The 14,814-nt window shown below is 40.4% G+C and overlaps 1 protein-coding gene across 2 annotated transcripts in view; it reads left to right on the forward strand.

Annotated features, from left to right (window-relative positions):
- LOC122789461 (peroxisomal N(1)-acetyl-spermine/spermidine oxidase-like) overlaps nt 1-14,814 on the forward strand; it is a 474,880-nt gene that overhangs the window by 122,505 nt on the left and 337,561 nt on the right. For both annotated transcript variants that reach the window (XM_044056939.1, XM_044056936.1), the window contains exon 3: nt 2,090-2,579. In XM_044056939.1, coding sequence (XP_043912874.1) covers nt 2,090-2,579 — 490 coding nt within the window. The remainder of the gene's footprint in view (nt 1-2,089; nt 2,580-14,814) is intronic.

Raw genomic sequence — 14,814 nt, forward strand, 5'->3', positions numbered from 1 at the left:
TTCACACTATTTATTACTGTAAGCTGGATATGCAGTCTGGATCCCATGCGTCCGTCAGCTCCACCATTCTTTCCAATATCTTTCCATGAGATCACCCCAGATTATCAGTAGCTGGGAAAATCTGTCCCATCAATTGAGATAGACAGAAAAGAAACCTTGCATACGAAAGTTATTTACTTAATATAATGCTAGATTTAGTGTTTCCTTCCATCCAGCGCAGTCCCCCTCCCTCCTTCCCCTTTATCTAAATTTTCAACAAGTGGTTATTCACTGGCCGAATTGGACCAGTCCAGGGCCTTGTCTATTATTAAGCCTTGAGCTGTTTTCTCACTCCTGATGCTATTTATCTTCCTCCCTTTGTATTGTCTTTTGGAGAGGTATAAGGTGCAAGCAGGAAAACTCAATCTGAGGTACTGCAGAGATGAGAGAATTATGGGTAGGAGAAGACCCTGAGCCCTGAATCCAAGAGTTTGAAAAAGGTGCTAGTGTCTGATCCAATCAGATGCGATAACCCATCCTTTGTGCCTGATAGAAGAAGACAACACAGACTTAGTACTGTAACTATCTAACCTTCATTTCCAGAATATTTAAAGAAATTTATGAAACTGACCTCCATTATTCTTACATTAAAGGACATTGGCTGCCATTTATTACTTTCATCAAGGTTAGTATTTACATTCATTAACCTTGCTCAGAGCAGGTAAAGCATTCCTCAGAGGCACTTTTTTGTCAAGGCCTCTGCTGTAGGATTGGTACCCACAGGTGACTTGTACTTTGTTATGCAGCAATTGATTCTGGCTTCTTTTGAACCTGCTGGTTCAGTAGATTTAATGTTTGACATGGAAGACTTCCTTCTTTGTAGTCATTACATCAGAAGGATTTCACAGTGCTATGCTCTTTCTGTTGAACCTCTGTTGGTGTTTCATAATGACAGAGTATCTCCTGGGGCTAACCCTACCATTATACCAAAAGTTACAATAGAATCTAGTCTAATACAATGTAATGCACTCACTTGTTTTCAATCCTTTTATAAATTCTAGGGAGTAGTTGCTACATTGCATGGCTCTTCACTACGAGGGTTATGTGGACAGAACCAAATTTATGTTAAAAAGGGGGCACTACATAATCGCGAAAGTTTGAAATACCGAATTTCAAACTTTCAAGACTATATAGCCAAATCCCCTAATTACCGAAAGACCAGAAGCACGAATTTCAAAATCCCGATCATCGGGAGTTTGACATTCGCTCTTCTGGTGTTGCGGTATGGTGGAAGGTCAGGTAAGTATCTATGTTTAAATGTGTTGGTTAGGGGTTTAGTGTGTAAGTGTGTGTTGTGACTGTGATGTGTGTGTGCGAGGGGAATGTTGGTGTGTGGTGGTGTGTGTTTGTGTATGTAGTGCGACCTTGGAGTTAGAGTATTTAAGTAGGGGGGCTTCCCCCCTTTGTCTATAGCTTAGGTCTGTGTGTTTGTGTTCTGGGGGAAGGTGTGTGTATGTGTGTGGTGTATGTTGAGTGTAGTTTTCGGTAGTTTGAATTTCGTGGTTTTGATGTTTCTGTATTTTAGTGTTTCGGGTATTTGGTCTAGGGATTTTGGGCGTCGGTAGTTTGGGTTTTCGGGATTTAGTAGTGGTTCCGTTAAAAATCATGCAAACTTTTTTTTTTTTTGTTATAAAACTGGGCCATAAAGTGTCTAAGATAACCATTGTTAGATGGCTTTCTGAACTCATTAAATTTTGGTATCTTAAATACAGTAAGCCATTGCCAGAAATTGCTAAGGCTTATTTTGGTAGAGACAATCCATGTGTTGAACTGGACGAAAATCAGACAAGTTTCTATGGTCATGCTAAGTACATAACTTTCATTTCCTTAGAGCTCATATGCCGTAGTCACCATTCACATGGAAAGTGTATACAGATGATATAAGAGGACAATACAGTATGGGATGTGATATGTTTTGTAGTCATGAGTTTCAAATTTTTACTGATGGTGGTATTTTACTTGGTAACTTTAAAGAGCTCATGAATTTGCAGTTTTCTGTGGTACTTAAATTGTATCAAGACTTCATATGTATGTTTTTTTTTTTTTGTAGGAAAAGGATTAGTAGAAATAGGAGCCAATTGGATTCATGGCCCTTCCAAGCAGAACCCTGTGTTTCAATTAGCTTGTCAGCATGGACTGTTGGATGCGGAAGCCTTGTCTGAGAAGAACCAAGCTATAAAGCTTGGAGGACACCTTGCGCACCTACCTGTGTCATATTCCAGTTCAGGGAAAGTAATTAGCCCAGTTGTCAATGAAACTATACGTCAATTTTATATAAATGTTCTGGAAAAGGCTAAAGAAGCCTTCAGTGCTGGGAAGGAGCCTTGTGCTAGTTTTGGAGAGTTTGTAAAAGTGGAAGCACTTGAGGCCATGCAGACATGGAAGGATGATGCAGATTCGCCACAGCTCCACCTTGCCGTGCTAAATGCAATGATGAAACATGAATGTTGCACAAATGGAACCCATAGTATGGATCTGGTTGGTTTTAGTGGCTATGGGGAGTATGAGACATTGCCAGGCCTAGACTGTACTTTTCCTAGGTAAGCAATCTTGTTTGCTTATTTCTTTAATGGGAAATACCACTGAATTACAAGCCTTTCATTCAGGTGGCTTTTTTATGAAAAATATATGATGATTACTGTTCAAATTGGCGAAAAACAGTGTGCAAAAATCAAGTAGAAACCTACCATATCCCAAATCCCCTTATTAATGTTTCCATTTATTCATTCTGTGATGCTAACTTTAACCATTTCATGGTTGACAGAAAAGCTAGTTGTCCCAGTTAGCAATTAACCTAGACGTGAGTGGACTGCTGTTGTGACACACCAAGTTATAGCTTGGAGATGAACTAACTCACTGATTTCATATGGATGAGAACTCAAACTCATGTATAACGTTCTCATTAGTGTTGTTTGTGTGGGAGGGCAAACCTGCTATGCGTGCTGACATGCGCGCAAACACAGACACACACACACACACACACACACACACACACACACACACACATATATATATATGGGTCTGCTGCTTTTCATCGAATACCACGTATTCGAAAAAGAGCAGTAGACTGCTCAGTTACGCGAAAGTGCACTTATTTGAAAGTGCACTTTCGTGAACTCAGCTTCTATGAATGGATCGTACCACAGTGGAGGACAGCAGGAAAACATGCTATGTCCTCCACTGTGGTGTGGTAGTTATGGACCTTAGGGTTAGGTCCCGGGTCATGGTAAGGGGATAGCCCTACTAGCTATCCCCTTACCATGACCCGCACCCTAACCCTAAGGTCCGTAACTACTGCACTAAAGACAGTAGTAGCTCGTTCACTGAAGTGGGTTTCGCGAAAGTGCACTTTCACGTAACCCAGGGTCTACTGCTTATACAGTAGACCCATATATATATGTGTGTGTGTGTGTGTGTGTGTATATATATATATATATATATATATATATATATATATATATATATATATATATATATATATATATACACACACACACACACACACATGGGTTCAGCCATATAAATTGAAATTGCAGTATGTTAATAGCTTTTTTGTTTGCAACAGATGAATAGCGAAACAGCTAGCTGACGTGCTGGTGTAAGATTGCCTGTACAGCCGTTTTCCCACTAGTGGATGGTCTCAGAGCTAGTATATATATAATTAGCAGGAGGTGCAGTGATTTCTTGATTTGCAGGTTACAAGTTATGCCCTGAAGCATGTTTCCTTTGCTGTCAGTCTTTCAAGAATGTTAAATTTTCATCCATATTATGTGTATTGATCAAACATTTGTTAGATCAAATGCGTGTGTGCGCGCATATAATATATACATGCACACACACTGTGGTAACACATGAAAAAGGAGCTCTCAAAACGAATGAGTCCTTGAGAGTGCGCACTTAGAAACCACCCTAATAGTGATTTCTTATATAAAATAGTGATTAGGGAGTTAACTTTGAGTTGAACTTTGACCATACGGAATCTCATTTGGTTTCCAAGTGTAGCAAAGCCAGATAGAATTACATGTGTCATGTAATTCTAATGGGATGTCTATTAAGAATGTAGTATAAGCTAGTCTGCAGGATTGAGTATATCCTAGTGTTGCTTCAGATCAGTACACATTTATGTACTTTTATGGTGCCTTGAGTTCGATGTAATAGATTACCAAATACATTAATGTATACCTTATAGAGTTATAATGCATACTTAGTTTTATACAAAGGCATTTTGTCTGTATCAAATCTTAGAAATGAATTAGGATGCTCAGTTGTTATGTACAAGAAAACATAATAGGCACGAATAAGAACAATTCTTATCTGCTTTCATGAGTAATTTACATTTTGGTCCTTCTTGCAAGAAGCTGAAGCTATCCAAGGGCTTGCACAAGTGTATAAATACTGAGCATGTATGAGCCTGACTGCCATTTTGTAGTTGTGAACATGTATGTATATAAGCTCTGTCTGTTAACTAGTTCGTTCGTATTTTATGATGCTGCTGTCCATCCTGATGCATTTCTCTGCATTAAAGCATCTAAACAAAAAACGCAGCCTTCTTGTTATATCTATTACAGACGAATGAGTGCCATGGTGCCAGAACTAGCATGTCTTAAGGACATGGAGTCAGAACCGGCATATCAAAAGGGCATGAAGCTAGAGGTGGCATGGCTAAAATGATTTGAGGCACTTGCTTAGAGTTGGTGGAAGATACAGGAGTAAACCATCCTTGAAATGTGCAAACTTCACAAAACAGGTCAGAAACAAATTTTAAATATTAAAACTTGCTGAGCGCTATTTCTTCGCAAAATATGAAACAAGGCATACAGAACATTCTAAATGATATTCACATAAACTGATAGGTATGATACTGACAAACATTTTCAAATTATTACTGAAAATGTTTGAAATAAAGTCCAAATCGCATAAAATTAATACAATAAGGGGAAATTACTGCATTTTCCCAAAGCATAGATTTTTTGTATTAAGCAAAGATATTCAAGTTCTCAGAAGTGTATAAAGTGTTTGCATGTTTCTGCAGTGTTACAGTAAAGCTATTTCGCAAACTTACAGCCATTACAAGGCATATTTTGCAGAATGCAGCCATTACAAAGCATATTTCGCACAGTACAGTATTTCGAAGAGTTTATTGTGCATTTGTATGTTATTACAAGCTCACAGCACAGTTTGCTCATACATAATTACAAGGGCCATATTTTTAGTGTGTTTGTGTATACTTTGTGGGCATGGCAGAAGGATTTTGAAAATCTAGTACACTTGTTTGACAGTAATATTGCTGAGAGCTGGAAAGTGTCTGAGCAAGAGTGCGACATTTTCATACAGGCTGCATTTTCGAAGATGATTGTAGAAAGGCATTTATTCTACTTAACTTAGCTGGGTCAGAAAGGGGACGTTCATTTGTGTATGCACCTTCTACCTATACAGGCGAGGGGGGAAACCATTGTACTGTTGTACCAGCTGAGTCAAGGGAGGACCCTGAGTGCTTAAAATGTAAATTTAGAGAAATGTGTAACCCCCAGACAAATGTTACAATGGAAAGGCACTTATTTTACACAAGGAATCAAAAGCCTGGGGAAACTTTTGCAGCATATATAACTGACCTGAGAAATAAAGCTAAAACTGCAGATTTGGTGACTTAAGGGATGAGTTGATAAAGGGACAGACTTGTGTGTGGTATAAATGATGATGCTGTGAGAGAGATTTTACTTTGTGACAGTAATTTAATTTTGAATAAGGCCATTAAGATTTGTCAGATATACGAGCTCACAGAAAATCACACAAATATGCTTAGAAATGAGAACAGCTGTGGAAAGTACAGTGATAAAGCTTATGTTGATAGTTTGCAGCACATGGCGGCAGCTGTAACCCCTGCAGCACCTACTGGTAAACCCCAGAACTTTCTAGCAAATTCTAGAAGTTGCACAATCTCGGTGAAGCATAAGAGTGAGTCAGTAAACAGGCACAAGGGTTGGGGTGCATGCTCACCTAGTTTCATTGCCAACTGTCGTAATTGTGGTGGAAGTCATGAAGGGAGACATGTTTAGCTTTTGGTCAGCAATCCCACAAATGCAATAATGGAATAATTTCAAAAGGTTTTATAAATCAAAAGGCCCACATTCTTTAAGAGGGAACAAGTTGATCAGTTAGACAGTGGCAAACCTACTCTTTATATTAATGGTGTCTCGGTGCTTATGAAACGTCAATGCAGTAGATTTAAGGGCAAAGAATGAAGTATTTTGTACTGTTCGGATAAATGGCAAACCCACAGAGTTCAAAGTTGATACAGGTTCCAAGTGCAATGGTATGTTAGCAGAAACATTTGCTACAGTGTGTGAAGGTGAAAGGCTTGGTTTGGCAAGGTATGCAAAGTTTGTTGCTTATGGAGTTGAAGAAATTCACACTGAAGGCTCAGTAGAGCTTTCATGTTTCTCTGCTGGAAGAAGGTATGACTTATTATTTTATGTGGTCAAGAGGCACCGCCAATCATTATTAGGGTTCAGAGATGCATTGAAAATGGGACTGCTTTCATTTAATAAGGAAGTCCACCATGTTAGCTTAAAAGTCCACTGCTCTAATTTTGCCCAGCACATTTTTTTTTCTACCTATGCTGATCTTTTCCAAGACAAACTAGGCAAACTTTCAGGTGTGTACTCCATGAAGTTAGACTCCGAGATCAGTCCAGTTATCAGGCCAGCACGAAAAGTTCCAGTATTCATGCAGGACAGAGTCAAAGCAGAGCTAGATAAAATGGTGCGACAAGGTGTGATTTGTCCAGTTGCAACTCCAACTGAATGGGTATCTTCTAGAAAAAAGTAGGTCATTGTCCCAATGTACTCATCCCTCATTAGACCCATTATAGAATACGACGCCCCATTTGGTATGTACATCTCAAGACATCTGCAACAACTGGAAAGGCAGCAGAAATACCTCACTAAAAGAATCACAGGCCTAAAACAGATGCCCTATGCTGAACATGTAAAAAAAACTCCAGCTATACTTTTGTCACATATCGTCTACTCAGAGGCGATTTCTGCTTAACATACAAGGCCATGTCAAACCCAGAGCTGTTGGACATGCTACACTTAAAGAAATCCCAATCCCTCAGAGCCACACGCTCTAGGAATCTAAACCTTGTCATCACAATGAACAAACATGCTGGAGGGATACGTTCCTGACCCAGAGAGTCCCTAGACTCTGGAATAGACTCCCCATGCATGTCAAGCAGAGCGCCTCTTTGTCTCCTCTTCAAAAGGAACCTTGACGATTGGATGGGAGATAGGAAATTCACCCTGGGGATCACGTCAGTCGCCCTGCTAGACAGGGGTCCAGGGAAGTAAATATTGTGGGAAGAAATAGTCAGGGAATTGTTATGGCTAGGCTTGTATAGACCCTAGGGCCGATAACCTAGTACCAACCTATGAAACATGTTGGTACCTCATAAGAAAAGCTCAGATGACATCAGAATATGCATTTATCCTCGAGATTTGAACAAAGCACTAAAAAGACCGCATCATCCAGTGTGCACAGCCGAAGAAGACTCTGCCTAAATGCCAGTATTTTTTCTCTCTTAGATGCAGAGAGTTCATTTTGGCAAATTCAGCTTGACAGAAAATCCTCTCTTCTCACTACTTTCAGTACTCAGTTTAGCAGGTGCAGGTTTTTGAGAATGCCATTTGGGATAAATTCTGCAAGTGAAGTCTTTCAGCGTGCAATGGAGCAACTTTTTTTCTAGTATCCTTGTGCTGTTATAGTAGACCACATACTAGTAGGAGATAATGGTAAAGCAGAACATGACAATCTTAAAAAAAGTTCTAGAAAGGGCACGTCAAGTTAATCTTAAGCTCAACCCACAGAAATGCAAATTCAGGCTACACAAAGTTCCTTATTTGGGTAATTTAGTTACGAATTCAGGCTTACAACCAAACCCTTCAAAGCTAGCAGTCATTCTCGAGATGCCAGCTCCAGACAATGTTCAAGCCTTGCAACATTTTCTTGGCATGGTCAACTACTTAGGCAAGTTCATTCCAGACTTCAGCCAACTTTAACACCACTTAGAGAGCTGACACACAAAAATGTATATTGGTCTTGGTTAGAGCAGCACCAGAGAGCATTTGAAGAATGGGACTTATGTCACAAGTAGCCTTGAGTACCCGCAGTCAAATGGTTTGGCAGAACGCACAGTTCAAAATGCAAAACAGTTACTTGAGAAGTCAAAACGAGATAATAGTGGTGTTTTCCTGAATCTCTTGAATCTAAGAAACGTTCCTCGTGATAAACATCTTGGTTCACCTGCTGAGAGACTTCTGTCTAGACAAACCAGAACCACATTACCAATCAGTAGTTAATTGCTGGTTCCATGTATTAAGAACAGCAGATCAGTGAAAAACAATCTGTTGAAGAAATGCCTATCCCAGGAGTTCTACTACAATAAGACCAGCAGACCGTTCAATCCATTACAAAAAGAAGTGGTAAGGATACATATGTCCAAAGGTTATGATCGGATTGGTGTCCTGAAGAATATTTGTCCAGAGCTGAGATCGTATATTTTGGAATCAGAAGGAGCAATCTTTAGGCAGAATCGGAGGCATTTACTACTGGTATCTGAGCCTATAGCACAGCACATAGCCTGTGTGAAAGACACTTTATCTCAGAGTGAGTTGTGCAGTGTTCCAATTCCAGAGGAAGTTCTAAAGGACATTCCCATTCCTGTGACGAATCCAGAAGTTCCTGATAAGAGGTGTGCACAGCAGACTGTCCCTGTTGCTAAATTTAGTTCCAACTGTTATGAGATATGGTTGAATCTCAAAACCCTGCAATAGATATGAAGCAACCGGAACGTGAACATTGAGTTTTGTTTCTGATGTACATAGTTATGCATGTCTGTCCCTGCTATTTTGTATAAAGGGCAGTCTTGTTAAGAGGGAGGATGTGTAGATCAATGAGTGTGTATGTACCTTTAAGAAGCTATCAAAGGGCTTGCACAAGTGTATAAATACTGAGCACGTGCGAGCCTGACTGATATTTTCTAGTTAGCTGTTGAGATGTGAACATGTGTGTGTGTATATATGCAAGCACCGTCTGATAACTAGTTCATTCGTATTTTATGATGCCGCTATCCATCCGAATGTACTTCTATGTATTAAAGCATCTAAATGAAAACCCCAGCCTTCTTGTTATATGTATTAAAGACAAACAGCCGAGACCATGCATGCCAAATAACCAGAAGATTTAGGAACTTAGACAATGACCTAACATTCAACCAACATGTGTCCATTGTTGTAAGAAAGTCTTTCTGTATTGCACAGCTTATAGACAAAGAGATGATGTCATTTTCCCCCTTTACTCGACCATCATTGAGTAAAATGCCCTCATTTTCATGTGTCTGCCCAGACACATGCAACAACTGGAATCCCCACAGAGATAACATACTAAAAGGGTACAAGGCCTAAACAGTATGTCCTGCATGTACCGACCAGGATTACCATATGTTCCTATCTGAGCGGGACTGTTCCGAGTTCAGCAGACCAAACCCGAGTCCTGCATTGATTCTAAAAAAAAAAAAAAAAAAATCCCAGATGAAATTGGCGAACCCACAGTTCTACATTGAACAGAAGTGGCTCCGCTTTGAGTAACAGCGGAACAGATAGAAAGACCTTTTTTGTTTGGTAATCTGGCAACCCTGGTACCGACTGAAAGCCCTGTCACTGTAGTGTGCATCTTATGGATTGGGGTCCTAGGAGTCATTATCGATGACGAACTAAAGTTCAACCTACACATACTTCAATGTATAAATAAAAACAAACCAGAAGCTAGGTCTGCTATATCGGAACAAAAAATTCCTAACCCCAGAATCTAGACTTACCCTGGGACAGGCACTCCTCCTCCCCCTCCCTCTTATACGCCACCCCAGTTCTTACCAATATCCAGGCCTTCACTCTAAACAAACTCCAACAAACTTACCATAAAATAGCCAGATTCATTACTAACTCCCCATACAACTCCACCACTGCATTTCTTTAAACTCTCTTCAATGGCTTGAACTTCCCCAATTTCTGCTATCTTATCAATTTCATATGCTACACTCTATTCTTTATAAACCCTCCTTCTGTCCATCTCTATCTTCCTTAGTCTCCATCTACATCCCATCCCGGACTCTCCGTACTTCTAACCAACAATTACTTGATATCTACCACCCAAAAAGGTCAGTAGGCAAACTACTCTACAAACACTCCCTTGCCCATGCTTGGAACAAACTTCCTCTTGACTTACGTTCAATCTCCCACACCTCACACTTTAAAAATGAACTAAAAGCTTATTTTCTCAATTCCAGAACCTGCCCTTGCCATAACCCTACCTAGTCTTCCTTCCTTTATGTACCCTCAAAAGGACCATACTTAGTATCTCATTACACCTCTCTCTCCAATGTATCTACTATGCATTTGCATAATTTTATACAAACAAAAAATGTTTATTGTTGACCAATTGAACTATATCAATGTAAAATTGTTACTTAGCTTCTTTTTAATGCAACTTTAACTTTATGCATGTAACCCAACATATGTGAATCTTTTTGCTATAACTGCTATTATGTCAATATTGTTTAAAATTATACTTGTTTAAAATGTACTACTGGAGCTTTTCTCCTCGGGTCTCCACTGAAAATGGGCCACAAGCCAGTTGGACAAACCCAGTTAACAAATGTCAATAAATAAATATATAAAATAAAATTTTGAGCTGATCTGAGTCTGACACCAAAGTCATATGGCATCAGAAATACATGGTCAAGGGATCTAAACCTCTTCTGCAAGTTTAACAGAATAGTTTGGAGGGACAGTTGTATCTCTTTGAGACTGCAACTGCTCTGGAACAGACTCCCCATCCACATATAACAGTTTATCCCTGTCTGTATTCAGTTACCACTTGGATCTATGAATGAGAAACAGAATATTTACTCCAGGACTGCCTCCTATACTACTAATAGACAGAGATAGCTCCTAAATGCTTTATCACATGCATTGGTCCCCTCAACATTATCTATGGTATGATCACAGTTTATTTTCACTCTGGGTGATGCATAATTAGTGATCATGGGATTGGTATGGCCACTCTAACATTAGTGGTTTAGGTTAATTCAGACACCAAAAGGGAAATTGGTTAGGCCTAAAAGGGCTCATAAAAGCAGCTAGCCAAGTACTTATGAACCTAGAAGATGATTTCTGTTCCACAGTTATTCTCAGAGAGAAAGATTAGCTGCTGCTTTAGTAAAACGATTTTTCAGGCAGAACTGTGGATAATAATTGCAACACATTACATGTTTTAGTTCAAATGGTATCCTCCGGAATGCCTGATGTCCTTCCATAGATCCCCGATGCAGTATTCCATACTGTTGCGGTTATCTCACTAATTAACCTGGATGCCTGGTCTGGGTATCAGAGTTAACTTTTATAGAGCCATACGTCTGACATATGACCCTATGCCCACTGGCGTAAGGTTACTTAAGCAAATGTATGAACCTAAAACCTCATACTATCTTGCTGCCAGTCCGAACACAGGTCCAGCACTTGTCAGTCTGTCTCTCACATGGTTGTTGGTACTGTTGCCCTTCACTGATGCACACAAGTGCTTTGTTGGGGACCCTTCCTTTATTTTTCTTGCTTGTATTGCTGTTTGGTACTTTATGTAAATCTTTTTTTATGATAGTGGCAAATTATGGGTGTAGTCTTTTATTTTTTTTTTTCCTTCAAAAGAACAACTCATTGCACTCTGTGTTAGTTTTTTGCAACAAAGGTTCCTTATCATCAAGTGTTAATACTACTTGGGTTACAGTTTGTTGATCACGTTCATAGATTGATTGGAACAGTTCCTTACACAAACACCCAGCTATTTCCCTTTCTCTGTGATAGTGCAGTCTTGAGTTTGTGTATTTAAGTAGCAGGGTGTGTGAAGAGTGTAAGTGGAGGGCATGCCCACTGTAAAAATGCTAATTTTTTAGTAATTTGCAGTAGGAGTAAGCTATCAAGTCATAGCATCTTGAATTTGATGGCTTGTTGATTAGTCTGTCTTGTTCGTAGATGAAATCCGTCAAGTATTTGGTCGGTGTGTTAGTTGTTGACAAAATAGACCTGTAGTTTATTTAACAAGATGATCTTGCATTTCGCTTTGATGCAGAACTGTGCATTCAGGGGCATCAAACCAATAGACTGTTGTAAGGAAAATGATATCTACACTGTTTGGATGGGATAGAATAGAAACTTCTAATGAAGTATCAGTGTACTTTCATCCATAAGGCAGATAGTGTCCTCAGCAGACAAACAAAGCTGCTTTTGAATTGCGTTTTGGTGCCAAATGTACAAATGAGTTAGTTTCATACTTTGCACAATTGGTATTACTTTACCTTAAGAGTATACCATTGAATTGAACATAAAGCCGAATTGTAGTAGTCCTCTCCACATATAAATCTTGTTTGGGTTGAGTTAGAGTGATATAACAAGCTGTTCTTGCTTCCTACTTGATAACTGGAGAAGCGTACTGTCAATGCTTTGCTTTGGTTTGTTTGCAGTGGAGTGCAAGAATTTCAAAGAACAGTACTTCACTGTTTGGATCATTTAGAAGCAGAATTTCTTATCCCATAGGTTCATAGGTAGGTGCTAGGCTATCTGCCCGAGGGCATTTTTAAGCCTACCCAGAGTGTGTCGGCTTTCGCCGCCCCATTGATTAATTAACTGAGCCTCTGTCAAGCACAGCCAATGAAGTGATCCCAGGGGTGTATTTTCTGTTACCCATCCACTCGTCAAGGCTTCTCTTGAAGAGTGTTAGTGAGGGGCTCTGCCTAATGTAGTTAGGAATTTTGTTCCAAAGCATGGGGAGTGTCTGTGACAGGAATCTATCCCTCCAGCATGTTCTATTTATTGTTGTGGTGAGGTTTAGCTCACTAGAGCGCGTGTCTCACAGTGACTTGGATTTCTTTAGGAGGAGCATGTCCATCATTTCTGAGTTAGACATGGCTTTGTAAGTCAGGCAGAGATCACCTCTGAGTAAGCGATATGCCACTGAGTACAGCTGGAGTTTTGTCAGTCGGGCTGCATAGGACATATGTTTGAGGCCAGTAATCCTCTTGGTGAGGTGCTTTTGTGGTCTTTCCAGCTGTTGGAAGTGTCTTGTGAGGTACATCCCAAATGGGGCATTGTACTCTATGATGGGTCTGATGAGTGACAAGTAGAGGGGCACTATAACCTCTTTATTTCTATATGCGAACCCCTTAGTAATTAGATGGGCCACATAGAAGGATTTCCTAACTACTTTGGCAATATGATTGTCAAAGGAGAGATTACTATCTACCTGGGTCCCCAGATCTCTTATTACCTCTTCTGTATTAAGGGGGCTGCCGCCTTTGTGGTAATTCGTGGGCGTTTTGTTTTTCCCAAACGGGATGACTGTGCATTTTTTGGCATTTAGCTTGAGACCATGACTTTGACACCAGGTGTCTGTCTTAGTAAGGCCTTTTTGAAGGATGTCCGTGTCAGCCGGAGACTCAATTATGGCTCCCAGTTTGCAGTCATTGGCGAACTTGGTTAGCCATAGTCCTCCTGTGTTTACCTGTACTTCTGAGAAATATATGCCGAACAGTAGGGGTCCCAGAACCAAGCCTTGCGGGACACCACCTGTGACTCGTTTAGAGTCGGACCTGGAGCCCGCTATTCTTACCGTGTGAGTTCTGTCTGTAAGCCAGTTGGCAACCCATCTTGTGACGTAGGGGTTTATGTTCAGGCTGGTGAGTTTTTCTATAATACCCGAGTGAGGAATGGTGTTGAACGCCTTGGCGAGATCAAGGTAGGCTGTGTGAACTACCTTTCCCTCGTCTATGACCTTGGTGACTGTCTCGAAGAAGTCAACCAGGTTTAGTAGGCATGATCTGCCCTTAACAAAATCGAACTGGGTCGCGTCAAGTGTTTGGAGGTTCCCAATGTCTTTGTTAATGAGTTCCATGGTGATGCGCTCCATAGCCTTGCAGACCAGGCTAGTCAGGCTTATGTGGCGATAGTTACCAGGGTCAGTTGTGGTCCCTCCTTTGTGGAGTGGAATAACTGTTGCTGTGTGCCATTCTGTGGGCACGTAGCCTGTGGAGAGGCTGAGGTTGAACAGCGTGTTTAGGTGGGGGGTTAGTTTGTTCTGTAGTTCGTGCAAGACGCAGCCTGGGACACCATCTGTCCCCACTGATGCTGTGTTTTTGGCTTTTGAAAGGGCTGTTTTCACCTGTGCTTCTGTGATTTCCGGGACACTACACTTTTCCGGTATGGTTGTGTTCCCTTTTGAAGGTGAGAGGGAGGTGAAGTTTGCACTGAATCTATCTGCCAGGATGTTGGCAATATCAGTAGGTTCAGTATATTTTGTGCTATTTTGCACTAGCTCAGAGCATATCTGCGAGTTGCCATTTAGATTCTTGGCATAACTAAAGAAGGCTTTGTGGTTATCTTTCAAATTCTTGGCTATTTTTCTTTCGAAGTTAGCCTTGGATGATTTTATGAGGGACCTTTGTTTCTTACTGATACTGATCAGGGATGTCTTTCCTTCTTGGGATTTGCTTTTCTTCTGAACTAGTTTCCTCCTTCTGTTGTATAACCTGTTTATGGCAAGGGTCCACCAGACTGCTTTCCTTCTCTTAGGGGAGTTTGTCTTGGTTTTGCTAGGGGTGGCACAATCCATGCATCCTTGTAGGTGCTCATAGAGTGCAATTGTAAAGGATTCTGCATCTTGGGCAGTGTT

This window comes from Protopterus annectens, chromosome 14.part0 (assembly GCF_019279795.1).
Source record: "Protopterus annectens isolate FY-2018-M chromosome 14.part0, PAN1.0, whole genome shotgun sequence".
Classification (NCBI taxonomy): Eukaryota; Metazoa; Chordata; order Ceratodontiformes; family Protopteridae; genus Protopterus; species Protopterus annectens.